Source organism: Microtus oregoni, unplaced genomic scaffold (genome assembly GCF_018167655.1).
Source record: "Microtus oregoni isolate MIOR12 unplaced genomic scaffold, Mior012 000029F_ref0000214, whole genome shotgun sequence".
NCBI lineage: Eukaryota > Metazoa > Chordata > Mammalia > Rodentia > Cricetidae > Microtus > Microtus oregoni.
This window is the reverse complement of record NW_024543088.1, coordinates 12,539,999-12,557,439: the sequence shown is the minus strand read 5'-3', so window position 1 is coordinate 12,557,439 and position 17,441 is coordinate 12,539,999. Positions and strand designations below refer to the sequence as shown.

Here is a 17,441-nt window from a genome sequence, read left to right as displayed (position 1 = left end):
GCTGTTGATTTAAACTCAGTGACTGTGGAGTGTTTGGAATAGTGCAGGTCCAGAACCTAATTAAAATTTCATGCTGTCATTAGTTCCCTAAAGATGTATTCTTTGCCCAAATCTGTGGTGTGGGACCCAAGTACTTTAATCTGCCATGCATGCATCTTTTAGTAGCCATTTGGATAGCCGGAAGTAGAATCATAAAGGGAAGATATGAGTTGCCACTTTAAGAATAATGTCATGTTTTCTTTGTAATATATGTGTAAAAGGCCATTCTTCAAGTTTCTCCCTTGAGCGCAGTGCTGCCGAGTGTTCGATGTGGGCATGTGAATCTGTTGCACATCCAAAGCAGAGTCAGAGTTTATCTATGTAACTTATTCACCGTGTAAATACATTTCAAGTTTTTGTGATGTAATCTTGATAATTCTGTTCAGAATTGCCTTTAGACTAAAAAAAAAAAAGGACAAAATACATGTTGATCATGGATTTCATTTCCAGTTAATTAAAATATTTGCCTTTGACACGCCTTTGGAGTTTTGCATGTGGCTCTGAGGTATACTGTATTCTGTGAGGATTCTGTGAGTGACATACACCGCGCCTGTGCAGCGTATGGCCCCTCAATCCAGACATAAGCACAGCCTTTGGAAGTAGACACCAAAATAAGAAAATGACTTTATTATTTTATTATTATTACTTTATTATTTTACATGTGTGTGCGTCTGAGTATATGTATGCAGTTATGTGTGCCATGTACATGCAGTTGCGTGCAGAAGCCAGAAGAAAACATGGGAGTTACAAGTGATGGAGAGCCCTTGTATGTGGGTGCTAGTAATAAAACCCTGGTCTCCTGGAAGAGCAGCTGGTACTCTTAACTTCTGAGCCATCTCTCCAGCCCCTATCTCATAGTTCTTTGTAAATTTTCAATTCTGTGTGCTATGCATGCATTTGCATGGGAATGCGCACTTGAGTATACATACCTGCGGAAACCAGAGGAGTCCGGTCCCCCTGGAGCTGTACTTCAGGCAGTTGTGAGCCACTTGACACAAGTGTTGTGACTTGAACTCAGGTCCTCTACAAGACCAACATGAGGTCTAACCCCTGAACCATCTCTCCAGACCCAAGACTAGACTATCACTTTCAATCATCTTATTGACCAAAGAGAAAACTCAGAGCTGGGAATGGTAGCTCATGCCTGTGATTCCCACACATAGAAATGATTCAAGGAGCATGGTGCTTCCTTACCTCCCAAATGCCCTTATAGCTACCAGCAAAAAGTTTCTGTTTTCTAAAAGCCCAAGTTTCAGAATCAACTGCCTCTAGCCCCAGTCCCCATGCACCATCCCACAGAACCTTTCCAGGGTTCACCGTCAGCTCCACCTTGGCCAGTGCCTTTAATCCCAGCGCTTGAATAGGGAGGCAGAGGCAGGCGGATCTCTGTGAGTTCGAGGCCAGCCTGGTCTACAGAGCTAGTTCCAGGACAGGCTCCAAAGCCACAGAGAAACTCTGTCTCGGAAAACAAAGTCTATATGTATAAAATAAAATTGAAGACTAAAGGCTGGTCCGAAGGTGGTAGTGAGTTATCTCAGTCAGTTACAGACTGAACTCCTGTTCTACACTTTCCCCCCTTCTCACTACTGCACTTGACTAGTCTTAAAACAAAAGAAAAAAATTGAAGGCTAAAAAAAAAAACATAGGTTAGAAAATTGTCCCAGACACTCCTACCTGTTTGGAAACTCACTCTACTGTAGACCAGGAGGGCCTCTAACACAGAGATCAGCAGTATTGCGGACTTACACTTGGAAAAACACTGAACCACACACACACTCACTCTCTCTCACACAAACAAGATGAGTTCTTCAGTAGCATAACAAGCTATTTGAAGCCAGCCACTTTATAAAGTTTACTTAGTTCACAGTCTGGGAAACTAGGAACCCAAACAATATGTCACCAAGTCTGGCAGTGTCATACCTTTTAATGGGACGCCTGGCATCTCTTTATAGACTCTTCTTCTGAAAGACCCCCATGGGGGGAGACTCTAACTGAAGTCAGGGGACAACATGATCCCCCCTCCCTCAATAACTCACGAGAGACCGTTCTTGCTGCGATCACACAAGGTTTATTGACAGGTACCAGTGCACTGGGGCCGATTCATAACCCACGCAGGGGAGGAGTTCGACCAACAAGTAACTGGGAGAAGGGGTTTTTAAGGGAAAAACCACAGCCCAGTAATCCGAAGGACGTAGGCAAGGGCATTGTAGAAAATTCCAAAAATACCAGTGAAGATCAAAGGGGCAACTCCCTGTTTCTCAAGATTGCAATCTAAATTTACTTCAGCTAGTTCCTGAAACAGAGTCACTGAATCAGCTAATCCTAGAATTCTGATTCTTCCCTCCCTGCTTAGATGTTTGGCTCTATTTTTTCCTGCGGGGGGTGGGGGGGGGCGTCTGGATTTATCCAGGTCTATCACTCCCCCACCAAAGTCACAAGAACCAGTCCTTAGGGCTCCACTCTAATGATCTTGGGCACTTCAGAAAGGTCCATTTCTAGACAACACAGTCGGCTAAGGTTCTTCCCTCTTCTGACAGTTAGTGCAGGATTTACAGAAAGCAGGGCTAGCATGAGTTCAAGGAACAAACAAACTGCAGCTCTCAACTCCTGGCTCTCGCCCTTCTCACACATAAAATTCCATTCAGCCTCTTGTAGCCAAGAGCCGGCAGCATCAAATCCAGTTACTTTCTCCTAAATGGGACATGGGGGGAGAGGGAGATGGAACTAACACAGCATAAACAAACCTTCCCTTCCCTAAAGGAAGGAATGATCTAGTGATGGATAATGAGCTCAAGACAGAAGCAAAGCCAATGGGGCAAACATCTAATCCCAATTCTCCAAGTCACCTTCTCTGTAGTCCTGGTGTCTCTGGCCATCGTGTCCCTGTCCTTCGCAGTATGTATTGCCATGGATGAGGCACTGAGAGTCGCTCTGTCTGGACATTTTGGCTCAGCCTTGCCTCTGTGTGGAGGACTCTCTGTGGTGTCTCCACCTCTGGGATAGATCCAGATGCTACCTGAAGTCTAGAAGGGCTTCTCCATGCTCCAGCTTGTTCGACCCTCGTGGCTGCTAGAGGAGGTGGCGAGCTGATTGTCGCGACTTCCAGAGGCTTGCGCGTCATGCTGCTTGCGGCTTTCTGAGGTTGGTGTTTGAAGACACTGGGATTACTGCTCTTTTTCTGTGGTCTCCAATGTGGCTTCACTCCCACAGCTCCATGAGACATCACCCCATCAGACGAATTCCACAGGGACCCCCGCTTGAAGGCAGCCTTCCTGGCCTCCCAGGGTTTCTTCCTCTTTAGCTGTGCTGAGAACCTCTGGAACTTCCAAGTCTTTATTCTTTCTGCCTGCAACATCTCCAGTACAGAAACTCCAAGGGCTGCACATTCTAGGTGCCACAACTGGGCCCTTGGAAATCAGGTCTGAAGTCAGAAGTCTCTTTAATAGAAAACTAATCCCAATTCAGCTTTGGCTCTCTCCTCTAATTCCTTCAAGGTATCCTTATTTCTGAGACTCAAGGCCAGCCACCCCTGTTGGCCTGGGGAAGTTTTAATCTTCCTGCCTGGGGGCTGTTGTGACCAGCCTGTTCTCTTCATACCCCGTCGGCTCCGTCGGCTCCTCTGGCTGAGTAGCTTTCTTTTAACCCTATAAAAAGCTTTCTTAAAGACCTGTCTTCTTTTTCTCATTAGACTGTAAGCCTTTAAGAGTAGCCAGGCAGCTTCCTGGGTGCTTCTCTGTTTTGAGAGCTCCAGTGATAAGCACCAGATGTGGTCACAATGAAGTTCAGCCTTCCAGGGTGCCTCTGGACAAGGACACAGGGAAGCCAAACTTTTTGCCACAAGGTAACAAGGACGGCCTTTTCTCCACTTACCAAGAGAATTCTTACGTTCTCCAGAAGCCTCATCTGCTTGGCCCTCATTGTCAGAAGCCTCATCTGAAAGGCTGTCCTGGTCAGAAACCTCATCTGCATGACTTTCGCTGTCAGAAACTTCATCTGTATAGCTCTCATCGTCGACATAAACGTCACATGTGTGGCCAACCTCACCTGCGTGGCCAATGTGGGCAGAAGCCTCATCTGCATGGCCTTCGTAGGCAGACACCTCATCTGCAAGGCTGTCCTGGTCGGAAACTTCATCTGCATGGCTCTGGTGGTCAGAAACCTCACTTGCACGTCCTTCGTGGTCGGAAACTTCATCTCCACTGCCCTCCTGGTCCAAAACCTCATCTGCATGGCCTTCGCGGTCAGAAACTTCATCTGCATAGCTCTCGTGGTCGGAAACCTCATCTGCGTGGTCATCACGGTCTCCATTCCCAGCCACGTGCTGGTTCTCTGAGCCTTCAAGCAAACTGTCTGCTGTCCAGCAGTCCCAGCTCACAGCAGCCTGCTGCTCCAAACTCTCCCATTCCCTCCTTTTTAACCAGTTCCAAAAGATCATCCACAGGGCCAGGCACAGAAATAGAAAGAGCCACATTCTTCATAAAAGAAAAAACGGTCTACTTAGCTCTTGTTTCTTGGAGGCTGGAAATCCAGAAGATAAGTTGAAGGTACTGGCTGCTTCTGTTTCTGTCTGAGTCTCCCCAGCCCTAAAAAAGCCTCCAGGATTACATAGGCCCCACCTACCCCAGTGTTTAATCTTGTAGAGGCAGACACACCCAGCCTCTTAATACCATTAACAGAAGATTGAAGGTTAGGGTGTAGTAGTACACACCTTTAACCCCCACCAGGCAGAGGCAGGAGGATCTCTGAGTTCAAGGCCAGCTGGCCTACAGAAGGAGTTCAGGAAGGGCTCTAGAGCTACAGGGAAACCCTGTCTCAAAAAACAAACAAGTTGAGGATTTGGGCCAGCACGTGGTATTGCTGCCAAGCCTTAAAACCTGGGTGTTCAATTCCCCCAGGTCCCACAATGGAAGGAAGAGAGCCAGCTCCCAAAAGTTATTCTCTGATTTCTACATATGTACTGTGGCATACACACATTCAAACACATACACACAAAAAAACACATGTAAAACAATGAAAAGACTAAGGATCATGCTCCTGTCTGAGTTCAGTGGGACAGACATTACACACAGTTACCATAGTTGGGTGGAAATGGATAACTTTCATTTAGACCTATTAGTATTGTTACTCTAGTTTTTGTTTGAGTGTTTTTTTTTCTTTCTTTCTTTTTGAATTTTTTTTTTGTTTTGCTTTGTTTTGTTTTTTTGAGACAGGGTTTCTCTGTGGCTTTCGAGGCTGTCCTTGAACTAGCTCTGTAGACCCGGCTGGTCTCGAACTCACAGAGATCCGCCTGCCTCTGCCTCCCTAGTGCTGGGATTAAAGGCGTGCGCCACCATCGCCTGGCTTGAATTTTTTCAAGACAGGATTTCTCTGTAGCTTTGGAGCTGTCCTGGAACTAGTTCACAGAGATTTACCCGCCTCTGCCTCCCAAGTGCTGGGATTAAAGGCGTGGTGCACCACCAGTGCCTATTGTTTGTTTTCTTTGAGCGAAAGTCTACATTATGCACAACTGACTGACCTGGAACTTAGCCAAGTAGACTAGGTTAGGCAACTCAGAGATCTGTATGCTGGGATCATAGATGGTTTCCTCCATACCTAATTTACTAGTTTTTAATTTCTTACTGGATGTTGTTAATTCATTAGACTTTCTCAGAAATGTGTTCTACATAGAAAAGGACAGTTTTGGGCTGTAGTGGCGCACGCCTTTAATCCAAGCACTTGGAAGGTAGGGGCAGGCAGGGATCTCTTTTAGTTTGAGGCCAGCCTGGTCTACAATTGCTAGCTCCAGGGGCTGGAGAGATGGCTCAGCGGTTAAGAGCATTGCCTGCTCTTCCAAAGGTCCTGAGTTCAATTCCCAGCAGCCACATGGTGGCTCACAACTATCTGTAATGAGGTCTGGTGTTCTCTTCTGGCCTACAGGCATACACAGAGATGGAATATTGTATACATAATAAATGAATAAATATTTAAAAAAAATTGCTAGCTCCAGGACAGCTCCAAAGCTACAGAGAAACCTGTCTTGAAAAAACAGAAGAAGAAGAAGAAGAAGAAGAAGAAGAAGAAGAAGAAGAAGAAGAAGAAGCAGCTTTACGACCTAGCGTGTCTTCTACATCCCACGTGGGCCCTGGAACATGTTAAGTACACACCATCCCCTTAGAACCCTTGCTATTGCTGTTCCCTCTCTCAGGTACCCTCATCTCAAGGTCCCTTTTGTCACATCATCTACTCCTAGTCACTCAGTGGGTTTCCTTGTTTTATCCCTATGCATCATGTAGTACCATCCTAGTTAGAAGGAAAACAGAAACACAGTCTTTACAGTCAGGGAGCAAGGCCTGGTCAGCCCAACTTCAAATCCCAGGTCTTCATGACCTGCCTGCCTCCACCTCTCCCCTCACCTACGAGGTGTTCATGATGTCCTGTCTCAAAAGTAGAGAGGAGGAGGAAAAGCAAACTGCAATCCCAGCAGGAGAGTGAGTTGGTGGCCAGTTGGGGCGAAAGCAGGACTTGTTTATTAAAAAGCCACTCCGGAGCCGGGCACGGTGGTGCAGGCCTTTAATCCCAGCACTACGGGAGGCAGCGAGCATTCCTGTTGACTATAGGACCTAGCTCAAAACAATTCGTTACATATTTAATCTCGGCACTAGGCAGGCAGAGACAGGCAGCTCACTGAGTTTGGGGCCAGCTTGTTCTATATAATGAGTTTCAGGCCAGTTAAACTCTCTGTCCCAAGAAAATTGTTAATCACTTAAAAAAAAATTTTTTTTCTTGTATTTGTTTTGTTTTGAGACGGGGTTTGTGTGTATAGGTCTGGCTGCCTTGGAACTTGCTCTTTAGACCAGGCTGGTTTGACTTTAGAGCTCCGTCTGCTTCTGCCTCCCAAGGGCTGGATTTAAAGGTGTGGGCCACCACGCCTGGCTTTTCTCCTCCTCCTCTTTTTTTTTTTTTTTTTTTTGGTTTTTTCGAGACAGGGTTTCTCTGTGGCTTTGGAGCCTGTCCTGGAACTAGCGCTGTAGACCAGGCTGGTCTCGAACTCACAGAGATCCGCCTGCCTCTGCCTCCCTAGTGCTGGGATTAAAGGCGTGCGCCACCATAGCCTGGCTCTCCTCCTCCTCCTTATCAGTAGCTACCATTTCCTGTATGCTATTGTTTTTACCGAGGAATTACCATTAATATGCTTCTCAAGGTCTATCTAGTTCACATGCATTTATTTTATTCTATTCACATCGTACAACTGTTTCCCAACCTACAACAAGCACAAACACTCTGACTGCTCTCCATTGTCTAGGCAGAGCCAACTTGCACAGAGCACCATGCCCCTGCCAAGTCTACAGACCAGAAACTGGCCCTGCTGTCACAGGATGTATTTAAAGCTGTAAACATTGCTACAGGAGAATTTCTTGTCTTTGCAGCGACCGCAGAGCTCCTGGCGATGTGGCCTCCTGATGTCAATGTGTCTTTTCTTTTGAGGACAGGCACAACAGGATTTGGAGCAGGTCTTTGGGAGGCAAAATTAGGACAGTTAAATGATCAATTAGTGTTCCGAGTGTAGCCCGCCAACCGAAAAGACCCCTTCCCCCCACCCTTCATCCTGTAGCCATGGCTTCCTCCAAGTTCCACAAGAAGCCTCTTTCCAACTTTCACGAAACTGCCTGGTTTTTTTTCCCTTCAAACGCCACCTGAATGATCACTGAAGCTTCTCAAGAGAATATCACCGTGCCAACCAAGACAATAGTAAAATAAGGTGAGGTGGGCTTCTTAGAGTGTCTGTGTGTCATTTTACATATCTATAACCAATAGCGTTAGAGGCAGTGTGCAGGGAATCATTAAATCAAACAGGAGGGCCGTGGCCTGAAGACAGAGGAAGAGCATTAGTGTTTCCCAAGCATAAGTCTTCAGTTTTCTCAACACCAGACAACAGTCACATCCTCCCTCCTCTAGTGGAGGAGCATCCTTTCTTACAAATTAATTCCAAAACGGGGTTCTGCTTGACTGGCATCATTCCAAGTACCTCATGTAGATCCATTCACCGAATTAACCCCCTTCTTGTTTATTTTTTTTTAAGATTTATTCATTATGTATAATGTTCTGCCTGCGTGTATGCCTGCATGACAGAAGGGGGCACCAGATCTCATTACAGATGATTGTGAACCACCATGTATTTGCTGGGAATTGAACTCAGGACCTCTGGAAGAGTAACCAATGTTCTTAACTGCTGAACCATCTCTCTAGCCCCTTATTCCCCCTCTTTAAGAAAGAAAAAGCCGTGCCGGGCGATGGTGGCACACGCCTTTAATCCCAGCACTCGGGAGGCAGAGGCAGGTGGATCTCTGTGAGTTCGAGACCAGCCTGGTCTACAAGAGCTAGTTCCAGAACAGGCTCCAAAGCCACAGAGAAACGCTGTCTCGAAAAACCAGAAAAAAAAAAAAAAGAAAGAAAAAGCCAGACCAAATGAAGTTATTCTAAAGCTAGATTTCTACTTCTTTCTATAGTGGATTAGATAATGCTTATCAAGCCTCCTGACAGTTAGAAAAGCTGAACCTAGAACAGTTGCTTAAAGGCTGTGGAGAGAACAGCCAGCGCATTAATAAGGAGAAAACACAGATATGTCAGTGAACCTAACTTAGGGACTGGTATAAAAAGTAAATAAAAGTTTTAAGATGTGTCTCCTACAAATTGGTTTCTATTTCCCACTATAGAAAAAATTTAAAAGACAATAAGATCTAAGGAGAATGGACAGATGGCTAAGCGATTGAGCCTATGTTACCCTTGTAGAGGACCCAGGTTTGAAGCCCAGTATCAACATGGTGGCTCACCACAGACTGTAACTCTAGTTCTAGGGGATTCCCCGACCTTCTCTGGCCTCAGTTGGCACTGTACACACATAGTTCACATTCATATTGTATACATAATAAATAAATAAATAAATAAATATAAAAAAAAACTAACCCTGCCATCTCAGATCTGAAGATCTGTCTCAAAACAGACCAGCCATGGGTAGAAAACATGCACGGTCAGAAATTACTAGTGTCCATCTGCCTGTGAGAAGTGGGCACAAATCCTAAGCCACAAGTTGGCACTACAGATTGTTATATGCAATGCTAGCACACAATCAAAAATACCTAGGCATAGCCAGATGACAGTGGTGCCTATCTTTATTTTTTAATATTTATTTATTATGTATACAATATTCTGTCTGTATGCCTGCAGGCCAGAAGAAGGCACCAAACCCCATTACAGATGGTTGTGAGCCACCATGTGGTTGCTGGGAATTGAACTCAAGACCTTTGGAAGAGCAGGCAATGCTCTTAACCTCTGAGCCATCTCTCCAGCCCTGGTGTGTGTCTTTAATCCCAGCACTTGGGAGGCAGAGGTGGATCTCGGTAAATTCGAGGGCAGCCTGGTCTACAGAGCGAGTTTCAGCACAGCCAGGGCTACACAGAGAAACCCTGTCTCAAAACACAAACAAAATAAATAAATATGCCTATGAGGAGACAAAACAGCAAGCTTGACACACCAAGAGGAGAGCAACAGCCCCAAGGGAGGTCAAGTTAATAGATTTATCTGACACTAAATTTAAAATAACTATGCTTAAAATGGGAGTCGTGCTACACGCCTTTAATCCCAGCATTTCAGGAGACAGAGGCTGGCAGATCGAATTCCAGGCCAACCAAGACATTGTCTCAAAAAACAATTTTTAAAATGACATGAAAATAACTATCCTTTCCAAATGATGATAGCACACACATTGGGGAGACAGAGGCAGGCAGATTTCTGTGAGTTTGAGGCCAGTCTGCTCTAAGAGTGAATTGCAGGTCAGTCAGGGAAACACAGTAAGCTTTATCTCAAAAAAGAAAGAAAGAGAGAGAGAGAAAGGAAGAAAGAAAGAAAGGAAGAAAGAAAGAAAGGAAGAAAGAAAGAAAGAAAGAAAGAAAGAAAGAAAAGAAAGGACTGGAGAGGTGGCTCAGTGGTTAAGAGCACCGCCTGCTCGTCTAAAGGTCCTGAGTTCAATTCCCAGCAACCACATAGTGGCTCACAACCATCTGTAATAAGATCTGGTGCCCTCTTCTGCCCTGCAGGCATGCATGTAGGCAGAATACTGTATACACAATAAATAAATCTTTAAAAAATAAAATAAAGGGCTGGAGAGATGGCTCAGTGGTTAAGAGCATTGCCTGCTCTTCCAAAGGTCCTGAGTTCAATTCCTGGCAACCACATGGTGGCTCACAACCATCTGGAATGAGGTCTGGTGCCCTCTTCTGTCCTGCAGACATATGCACAGATAGAATATCGTATACATAATAAATAAATAAATAAATAAATAAAATAAAATAATTATCCTTGTTGGGCATGAATTTATAGGTCACACCTATAAGTCCGGGATTTGTGAGCCTAATATATTGGAATGGGTGTTGTTAGACCATGCTGTTCAGCCCACAATTTGAAGGCTCTGAGTTAATCTAAAGCTGTCAGTTTTGCTACTTGCTTTAAAATTTCATCTTGAAACCATTAAGAATTTTTTTCCTTTCTTTCTTTTTTCTTCCTCCCCTCCCCCCAGAGGGTTTCTCTGTGTAGCTTTGCCGGCCCTGGAACTCATGCTGTAGACCAGACTGGTTTCAAACTCACAGAGACCCGCAATCCTCTGCCTGAGATTAAAGGTATATTCTTATGCAATCTGGGTGGCCTACTCAGGGAGGCAAAAGGCTGGTGGATCTCTATGAGTTCAAGGCCAGCCTGGTTTACAGAATGAGTTCCAGGACATCCAGAGATAGAGGAACCCCGCCTCAAAAAACAAAAACAAAACAATACAAAACAAACCAACAAAACAAAACAAAAACAGAGGGCCTGGGTTCTGTTGTCAGTACCAACATGGAGGCTCACAACCAGCCGTAAAACCATAACTCCAGGTCTAGGGAAATTCAATGCCCTCTTCTGACTTCCATGAACTTATACATATACATATAAATACATACATATATATTTAATATATATAAGTATATAAATCTTTTGTTGTTGTTTTTCGAAGGTTTCTCTGTAGCTTTGGAGCTTGTCCTGGAGCTAGCTCTTGTAGACCAGGCTGGCCTCGAATTCATAGAGATCCACCCGCGCCTGGCCTAAATAAATCTTTTTTTAAAAAAAAATAAATAACCGGGCAATGGTAGTGCACGCCTTTAATCCCAGCACTCGGGAGGCAGAGGCAGGCAGATCTACATAAATCAGAGGCCAGCCTGGTCTACAGAGCTAGTTCTAGGATAGTGAAGGCTGTTATACAGAGAAACCCTGTTTCAAAAAACGAAAACTAACTAAATAAATAATTACGAATTCTTATGCAGCCTGATTGAGTGCTCATGCCTTTAATCCTAGCACTCGGAGGGAGAAACAAGAGACTCTCAGAAGAGCTGTAAGCCAGCCTGGTCTACATAGTGAGTCCCAGGGTAGCCAGCAACAGAGACAGACCAGTCCCCATCGTGGGGCTTGGGGGGGGGGGGCTCCAAAAGATTAAAAAAAAAGAATTCTGATGCATCTAATATTTAAATTGTTAAAGTATCTGTTTATTTTATGTGTTTGTATGTGCCTGTGTGAGTTTATATGTACCACATGTGTACAGGAGCATGTGGAGGCCAGAGGCATCAGATCCCTGGAAACTGGAGCTACAGATGGCTGCGAGTTGCCCAATTATGATAGCTAGGAATTGAATCTGGGCCCTCTTCAAGAACAGTAAGCACCCTTACCCACAAGTCAACCTCCTGCCCTATTATCTAACCTGTTAAACCTATTGTCTTCTCATAGGTCTTCAATAATGCAAATCTTCTGAACCAATTTGCATTATTACCAGCCACTATCCCATCAAGACAGGCTAAGTTTAAGTCTTTGACTTCTCTATATAATTTTAATTTATATGATAAAATAAAAAAGTCACTTCAATCAAGGTTCTTGGTCCAACACACACCCATCAATACCAGTAACTTTTTTTTTTTTTTTGATTTTCGAGACAGGGTTTCTCTGTGACTTTTTGGAGTCTGTCCTGGAACTAGCTCTTGTAGACCAAGCTGGCCTTGAACTCTCAGAGATCCGCTTGCCTCTGCCTCCAGAGTGCTGGGATTAAAGGCGTGTGCTACCACCGCCTGGCCTTATCAGCAACTTTTATTTGGATCTTCCTACTCTAAGATCCAAAGAGGAGGAATGTTCTTCTTTCAATTTTTTTCAATTACAGATTATTGATGATTATGATTCTCATTTTCATGGATTTCTTGTAACCATTCTGTCCCAGGTCATTTCATTTTCAAAAACTTAATAACCTTTGAGGTGGTAACCTGACCCACACACAACCCTACACATATACAACCCTACACAAACACACACACACACACACACACACACACACACACACACACACAGGTATTACCACAGCCTTGGGCAAGATCTACCCCCCTCCAGCCCCAGGTGTCAACCCAAGAAGAACATATTGTAAGTGCCTGGTCTACAAGAGCTAGTTCCAGGACAGGCTCCAAAAAAACCACAGAGAAACCCTGTCTCAAAAAACCAAAAAAAAAATAAATAAAAAAAAATAAAAATAAATGGCTGTTTGGATAAAGGTGTAGCTCAGGGGCAGAGCGCTTGCCTAGCTTGCAAAGATGCCTTGAATTCAAACCCTAGTATGCTCTCTTCTCCCTGTAACCTTTAGAAGAAAGATTTGCTTAATTTTATTTATGTGTATGTGTGTGAATCTGTGTGGATGTACACGTATGCCTGCGGGTGCACATAGAGGCCAGAAGAGGGCAGAAGATCTCCTTAATCTGGATTTACAGGCAGTTGTAAAGCTCCTAACGTGGGAGCTGGGAATAAAACTCAGGTCCTCTGGAATAGCAGCCACTGGGCCTTTTAACCACTGGACCTTCTTTCTACCCCAAACCTTCCTGACTCCAAAAAAAAAAAAAAAAAAAAAACTCATCTAAACTCAGAGACTTTCCAAACCTTGAAGATGCCATGACATCCAATCAAGATTTAAGCTATAAATCTGACCCCTGGCAACCTACCACATCTTCCTTGAACTTGACATTGTGGCCTGCAGAATGGGAACATCTTCACAAGGGTTAATTCAGGCCATGGAAACAATGCATGCAAAACGGCCTAGCATTTTGATGGTTAACCATCAAAAGGGAGACGTTCCAAAGATACTGTGCATAAGCACATTACAAAAGGCAGCTTTCTGATTTGTTTTGGTTATTGAGGAAGAGCACCAAGAAGCCCAGACTAGCCCTGAACTTCTGAATCTGCTGTGTTATAGTCATAAGGCTCATGCCTGACACAAGGAAACTTAAAAGACTGGATCTTCCCTCTTTCTCTCCAAAAAAAATTAATGAAATTTATGCTTTTATTCCTTTTCCTATAATAATCTAAGCATCCACCATACAGAAGACCGAGTATCCCCATGCCAAGACCCAGGCCTGTAAGATCCAAACACTTTGTGATGGAGTTGAAGCTTTCTGTACACTTACCTGACACTGGATTGCTTCTACTCGGTAAGGATTAAATTTCCTTTGGCACTTGCAACAGAGTTGTTTGAAATAAACCTAAAGAGAAATTGGCTTGTTTAATACAAGCTGATATATGCACACATTTCCTAGGTCCCTAGATGTTGTGTTTAATTTGCTTATTTTTTTTACTTAAAATTTTGTTTATGAAAGTATATGCAGTACACACAGAGGTCAGAAGAGGACTCCGGATCCCTTAGAACCAGAGTTACAAGTGGTTGTTATCTGCCATGTCGGTGTCTATAAGAGCGGTGAGAGCCTCTAAGTGTTGTGCCACCTCTCCAGCCCCGCCCCCAGCTCTTTTGATACAATGTGTTCCATCACTTTATTATGTTGCTTGTCTTGTATGGAACCTCTACCCTTGAGAGATTTTTGTTGTGGTTGTTGTTGTTTGTTTTGTTTGCCAGCCTGTATGTCTGTGCACCATGAACATGGCCAGAAGAGGCCAGGAGAAGGCTTTAGATCCCTTGGGACTGGAGCTACAGCTAGTTAGGAGTCACGATGTGGGTGCTAGGACTCAAACCCTCTTTTTTTTTAAACCCAGACCTCTGAACCAATGAGCCAATCCTCCAGTCACATACATGAGTTCCTATTTTTTTAATTATTCATTTTTATTTTATGTGCATTGGTGGTTTTTTTTTCTTTAGACAAGGTTTCTCTGTAGCTTTGGTACCTGTCCTGGAACTAGTTCTTGTAGACCAGGCTGGCCTTGAACTCACAGAGATCCACCTGCCTCTGCCTCCCCAGTGCTGGGATTAAAGGCGTGCGCCACCACAGCCCAGCTCATTGTTTTTTTTCCTATATGTCTGCATAAGGGTATTTGCTCCCCTGAGACTGGAGTTACAGACTGATGTGAGCTACCATGTGGGTGCTGGGAATTGAACCCCGGGTCCTCTGGAAGAACAGTCAGTGCTCTTAACCACTGAGCCATATCCCCAGCCCTACATACTTTGAGGTTTTAAGCTCTAAGTTTTATCAGTCACTTACAATTTCCTACACTTGTAAAATTGAGCTAGCATTCCTTTTTCTATAATTCTGATGACTACTCAGCAACATAGAGAGACCATAGTAGGTACTCCACAGAGCACAGCAATTACTGGGTTTGGTCAGTGTGTGGGCCAATTCCTCCTTTTGTCCCAGTCATTTTGTCCTGAAATATATAACTTTCCACTTGCATTTAGAGCCTTATGACTACCCATCAGCGTTGTCTACATTCTAGGCTTTGTGCATTGTCTCCTGAACATTTTCTCCCTGGTTTACTTAGCAATATCTCTGGTTTTCTTTCTTTTTTTTTAAATTTATTTATTTATTACATATATTGTATTCTGCACCAGATCTCATTACAGATGGTTGTGAGTCACCATGTGGTTGCTGGGAATTGAACTCAGGATCTTCGGATGAACAGGCAGTGCTCCTAACCTCTGAGCCATCTCTCTAGCCCCTTGTTTTCTTTTTTTATTGAAAATAAAAAAGATAAAATAAAATCTCAACTGTGTAATCCTGGCTGGCCTGAACTTGCTATGTAGGACCAACCCCGCTTCAAACTTGCAGAGTTGGCATTTTCTCTGCCTCCAAATGCCACCATGCCTGTCCCTTCTGTTACATTAAAGCAGTGGTTCTCAACCTTCCTAATGCTATGACCCTTTGCTACAGTTTCTCATGTTGTGGTGACCCCTAACCATAAATTTCATTATTTTCATTGCTACTTCATAAATTTCTGCTACTGTTACAACTCATAATGTTAATATTTGTGTTTTCTGATGGTCTCAGGCAACCCATAAAGGATTCGACAGCCAAAGGGGTCGCGACCCTCAGGTTGAGAACCACTGCTTTAACGTCTTATTTGGACATCAGGATGCGGTCTGTTTAGACAGGCTAGCCCCCCACTTCTGCGTCATTTCTGCACTGCTTCCAAACCACGGGCGTCATTGAACCTATTACCACACTGCACTTTGGTCTGCACAGCTCATATCAGAAGACATTTATTTGTTGTTTTGAGTTGAGAAAGGAGTTATATTATATAACCCCGGTACAGGAGGAGGAGATTGGTCTTGTTTTCTGAGTTAGGACCTAATGTAGCCCAGACTGGCCTTTAACGTGACCTCTGCCTACCTCTACTTCCCAAGCGCAGAGACTGCAGGCCTGTCTATCACACCCAGCTCCAGAGTCCCCATTTCTCCAGCCTGTTCTTTTCCTAGACACTGGAGAGGTTTTTGGCTTATTCTGTTTTGAGACAGAGTCTCACTATGTAGCTCTGGCTGTCCTGGAACTCACTCTGTAGACCAGGCCTCGAACTCACAGATCCACCTGCAGCTGTCTCTCAAGTGCTGGGACTAAAGCTGTGCCAGCTTGTTTGTTTTTGAGATGTGTGTAAAGATCTTTCTATGTGGCCTGCACTGGTCAGGACCTGATCCTTCCCCTCTCAAGGGCTGCACTTATGAGCTTACGTATTACAGCTCCTGGTAGTATACTTAGTTACTTATTTAGACATTGCCGTTCACACTTAATGGGAGTGTCACCATAAGATTCACCATGACTGCCTGTCAGCAAGGATGCCGAGGTGAAGAAGTGGAAACCGTGTTCTCCCACTAACACCCATGCCTTCCAGGCCTCGGCGCCCCGTCCCCAGGTTTGCTTACTTTATTGGTACCAGAGATGCACCACACGTAAGCACTCTCCCATCTGGTGTTACAATCTGTACAGTGAAAATAGCCGTATTTTGGTTCCAAAAACTGAAAATGAAGAGAAACGGGAGTCTATTACCAACGGGGGTGGGGTAGGGTGGGATCTAGCTCCTCACCTCATAACGGATAACCTAAATGTAAAGTTGACTGCCTGGGCTTCGCTTTCAGCTATTCTTTATGCAGCTCCACTAATTCAGTCAGCTGCCACCTACAAAACTCCACTTTCCTCACCAAAGGAAAGGCAGAAAAGAGACAGACAGACTTACTGCTTTGGAAATGGAAGGAGGAAGGACGGTGCTGGTGAGGGCTTGAGGAGGGAGAAGCTACCGTGCAGTTGGAAGCTGAGCTTCCCAAGTGGACTGTGTCTGTGTTTCCACATACCAGCTTGCTTTTCCTGTCCCCAGACCTGGGGGTGTCTTCCTCCCCGACTTCCTTCAGCTGTGGGAAGCTCTCCTGCTTGTTACCATCTGGCCTCGAAGTAGGTGGCAGCAACTGACTGGCCTCTGCAGGTCCTTTAAGCTCTTGGCTTCCTCTGTCTTCCTCGTCCTTAGGTAGCTGGATCAAGGCTCTCTGGTAAATCTCCGCTGGCTTCCTGAGGCTGCTTCTGTCCGAGAGGAAGCTGCTGTGTAGGGTCTGAGGCCCCAGTGAGCACTGCACCCACCTGTCCACCCGAAGGTTTACCTGTACGCCCACCTCCTTAGTGTTGGCCTTGCATAGACGTAGGCTCAAGCTGGGGTTTATCTGGGTGAGAATGGCCTGAAGCTGAGCCCTCTTGTAAGGGTACATGCAGGACTCAGAGGCATTTGCTGGTACCATAGGCACTGGCCTGGCCAGGAAAACAGGAGGACACACGTTACTCCAGTCTTGCTGTTTACAGGGTCCCCAGAGGCTAGGGTGGTTCAGAGGCTGTGTGACCCCATAACTTTGGTGCAAGCCATAGGGAACTCGGAAGACGTGCTCCATTGGGGGAGTTTCCTCCTGGAGTTTGGGTTCTCGGTTTGCTTTCCGCCCTCACCTGTCTCTTCCTCCTTGTAGATCTGGTTCGGGTCACCCAGGTTTCTTCACTTATTCCAGAGTGAGAGCTGACCCCTTCCCCACCGGCGCGGTTCCCTAATTGAAGAGGGAGCTATACCTGTGACTACTGATTGTTTTGCTACTTTTTCAATTTGCAGGTCTCAATTTTTTTTCC

The 17,441-nt window shown here is 44.8% G+C and overlaps 1 protein-coding gene across 1 annotated transcript; it reads right to left on the bottom strand.

The window, feature by feature from the left end:
• Positions 1-7,387: 7,387 nt before the first annotated feature.
• Zar1l (zygote arrest 1 like) lies at positions 7,388-17,215 on the bottom strand. Its single transcript, XM_041677763.1, has 4 exons — positions 16,613-17,215; positions 16,208-16,324; positions 13,533-13,607; positions 7,388-7,531 (listed from the first exon to the last, which is right to left on the bottom strand). Exons 1-4 carry the CDS (start codon positions 17,213-17,215, stop codon positions 7,388-7,390), a joined length of 939 nt encoding a protein of 312 aa, XP_041533697.1.
• Between the last annotated feature and the right edge of the window lie 226 nt (positions 17,216-17,441).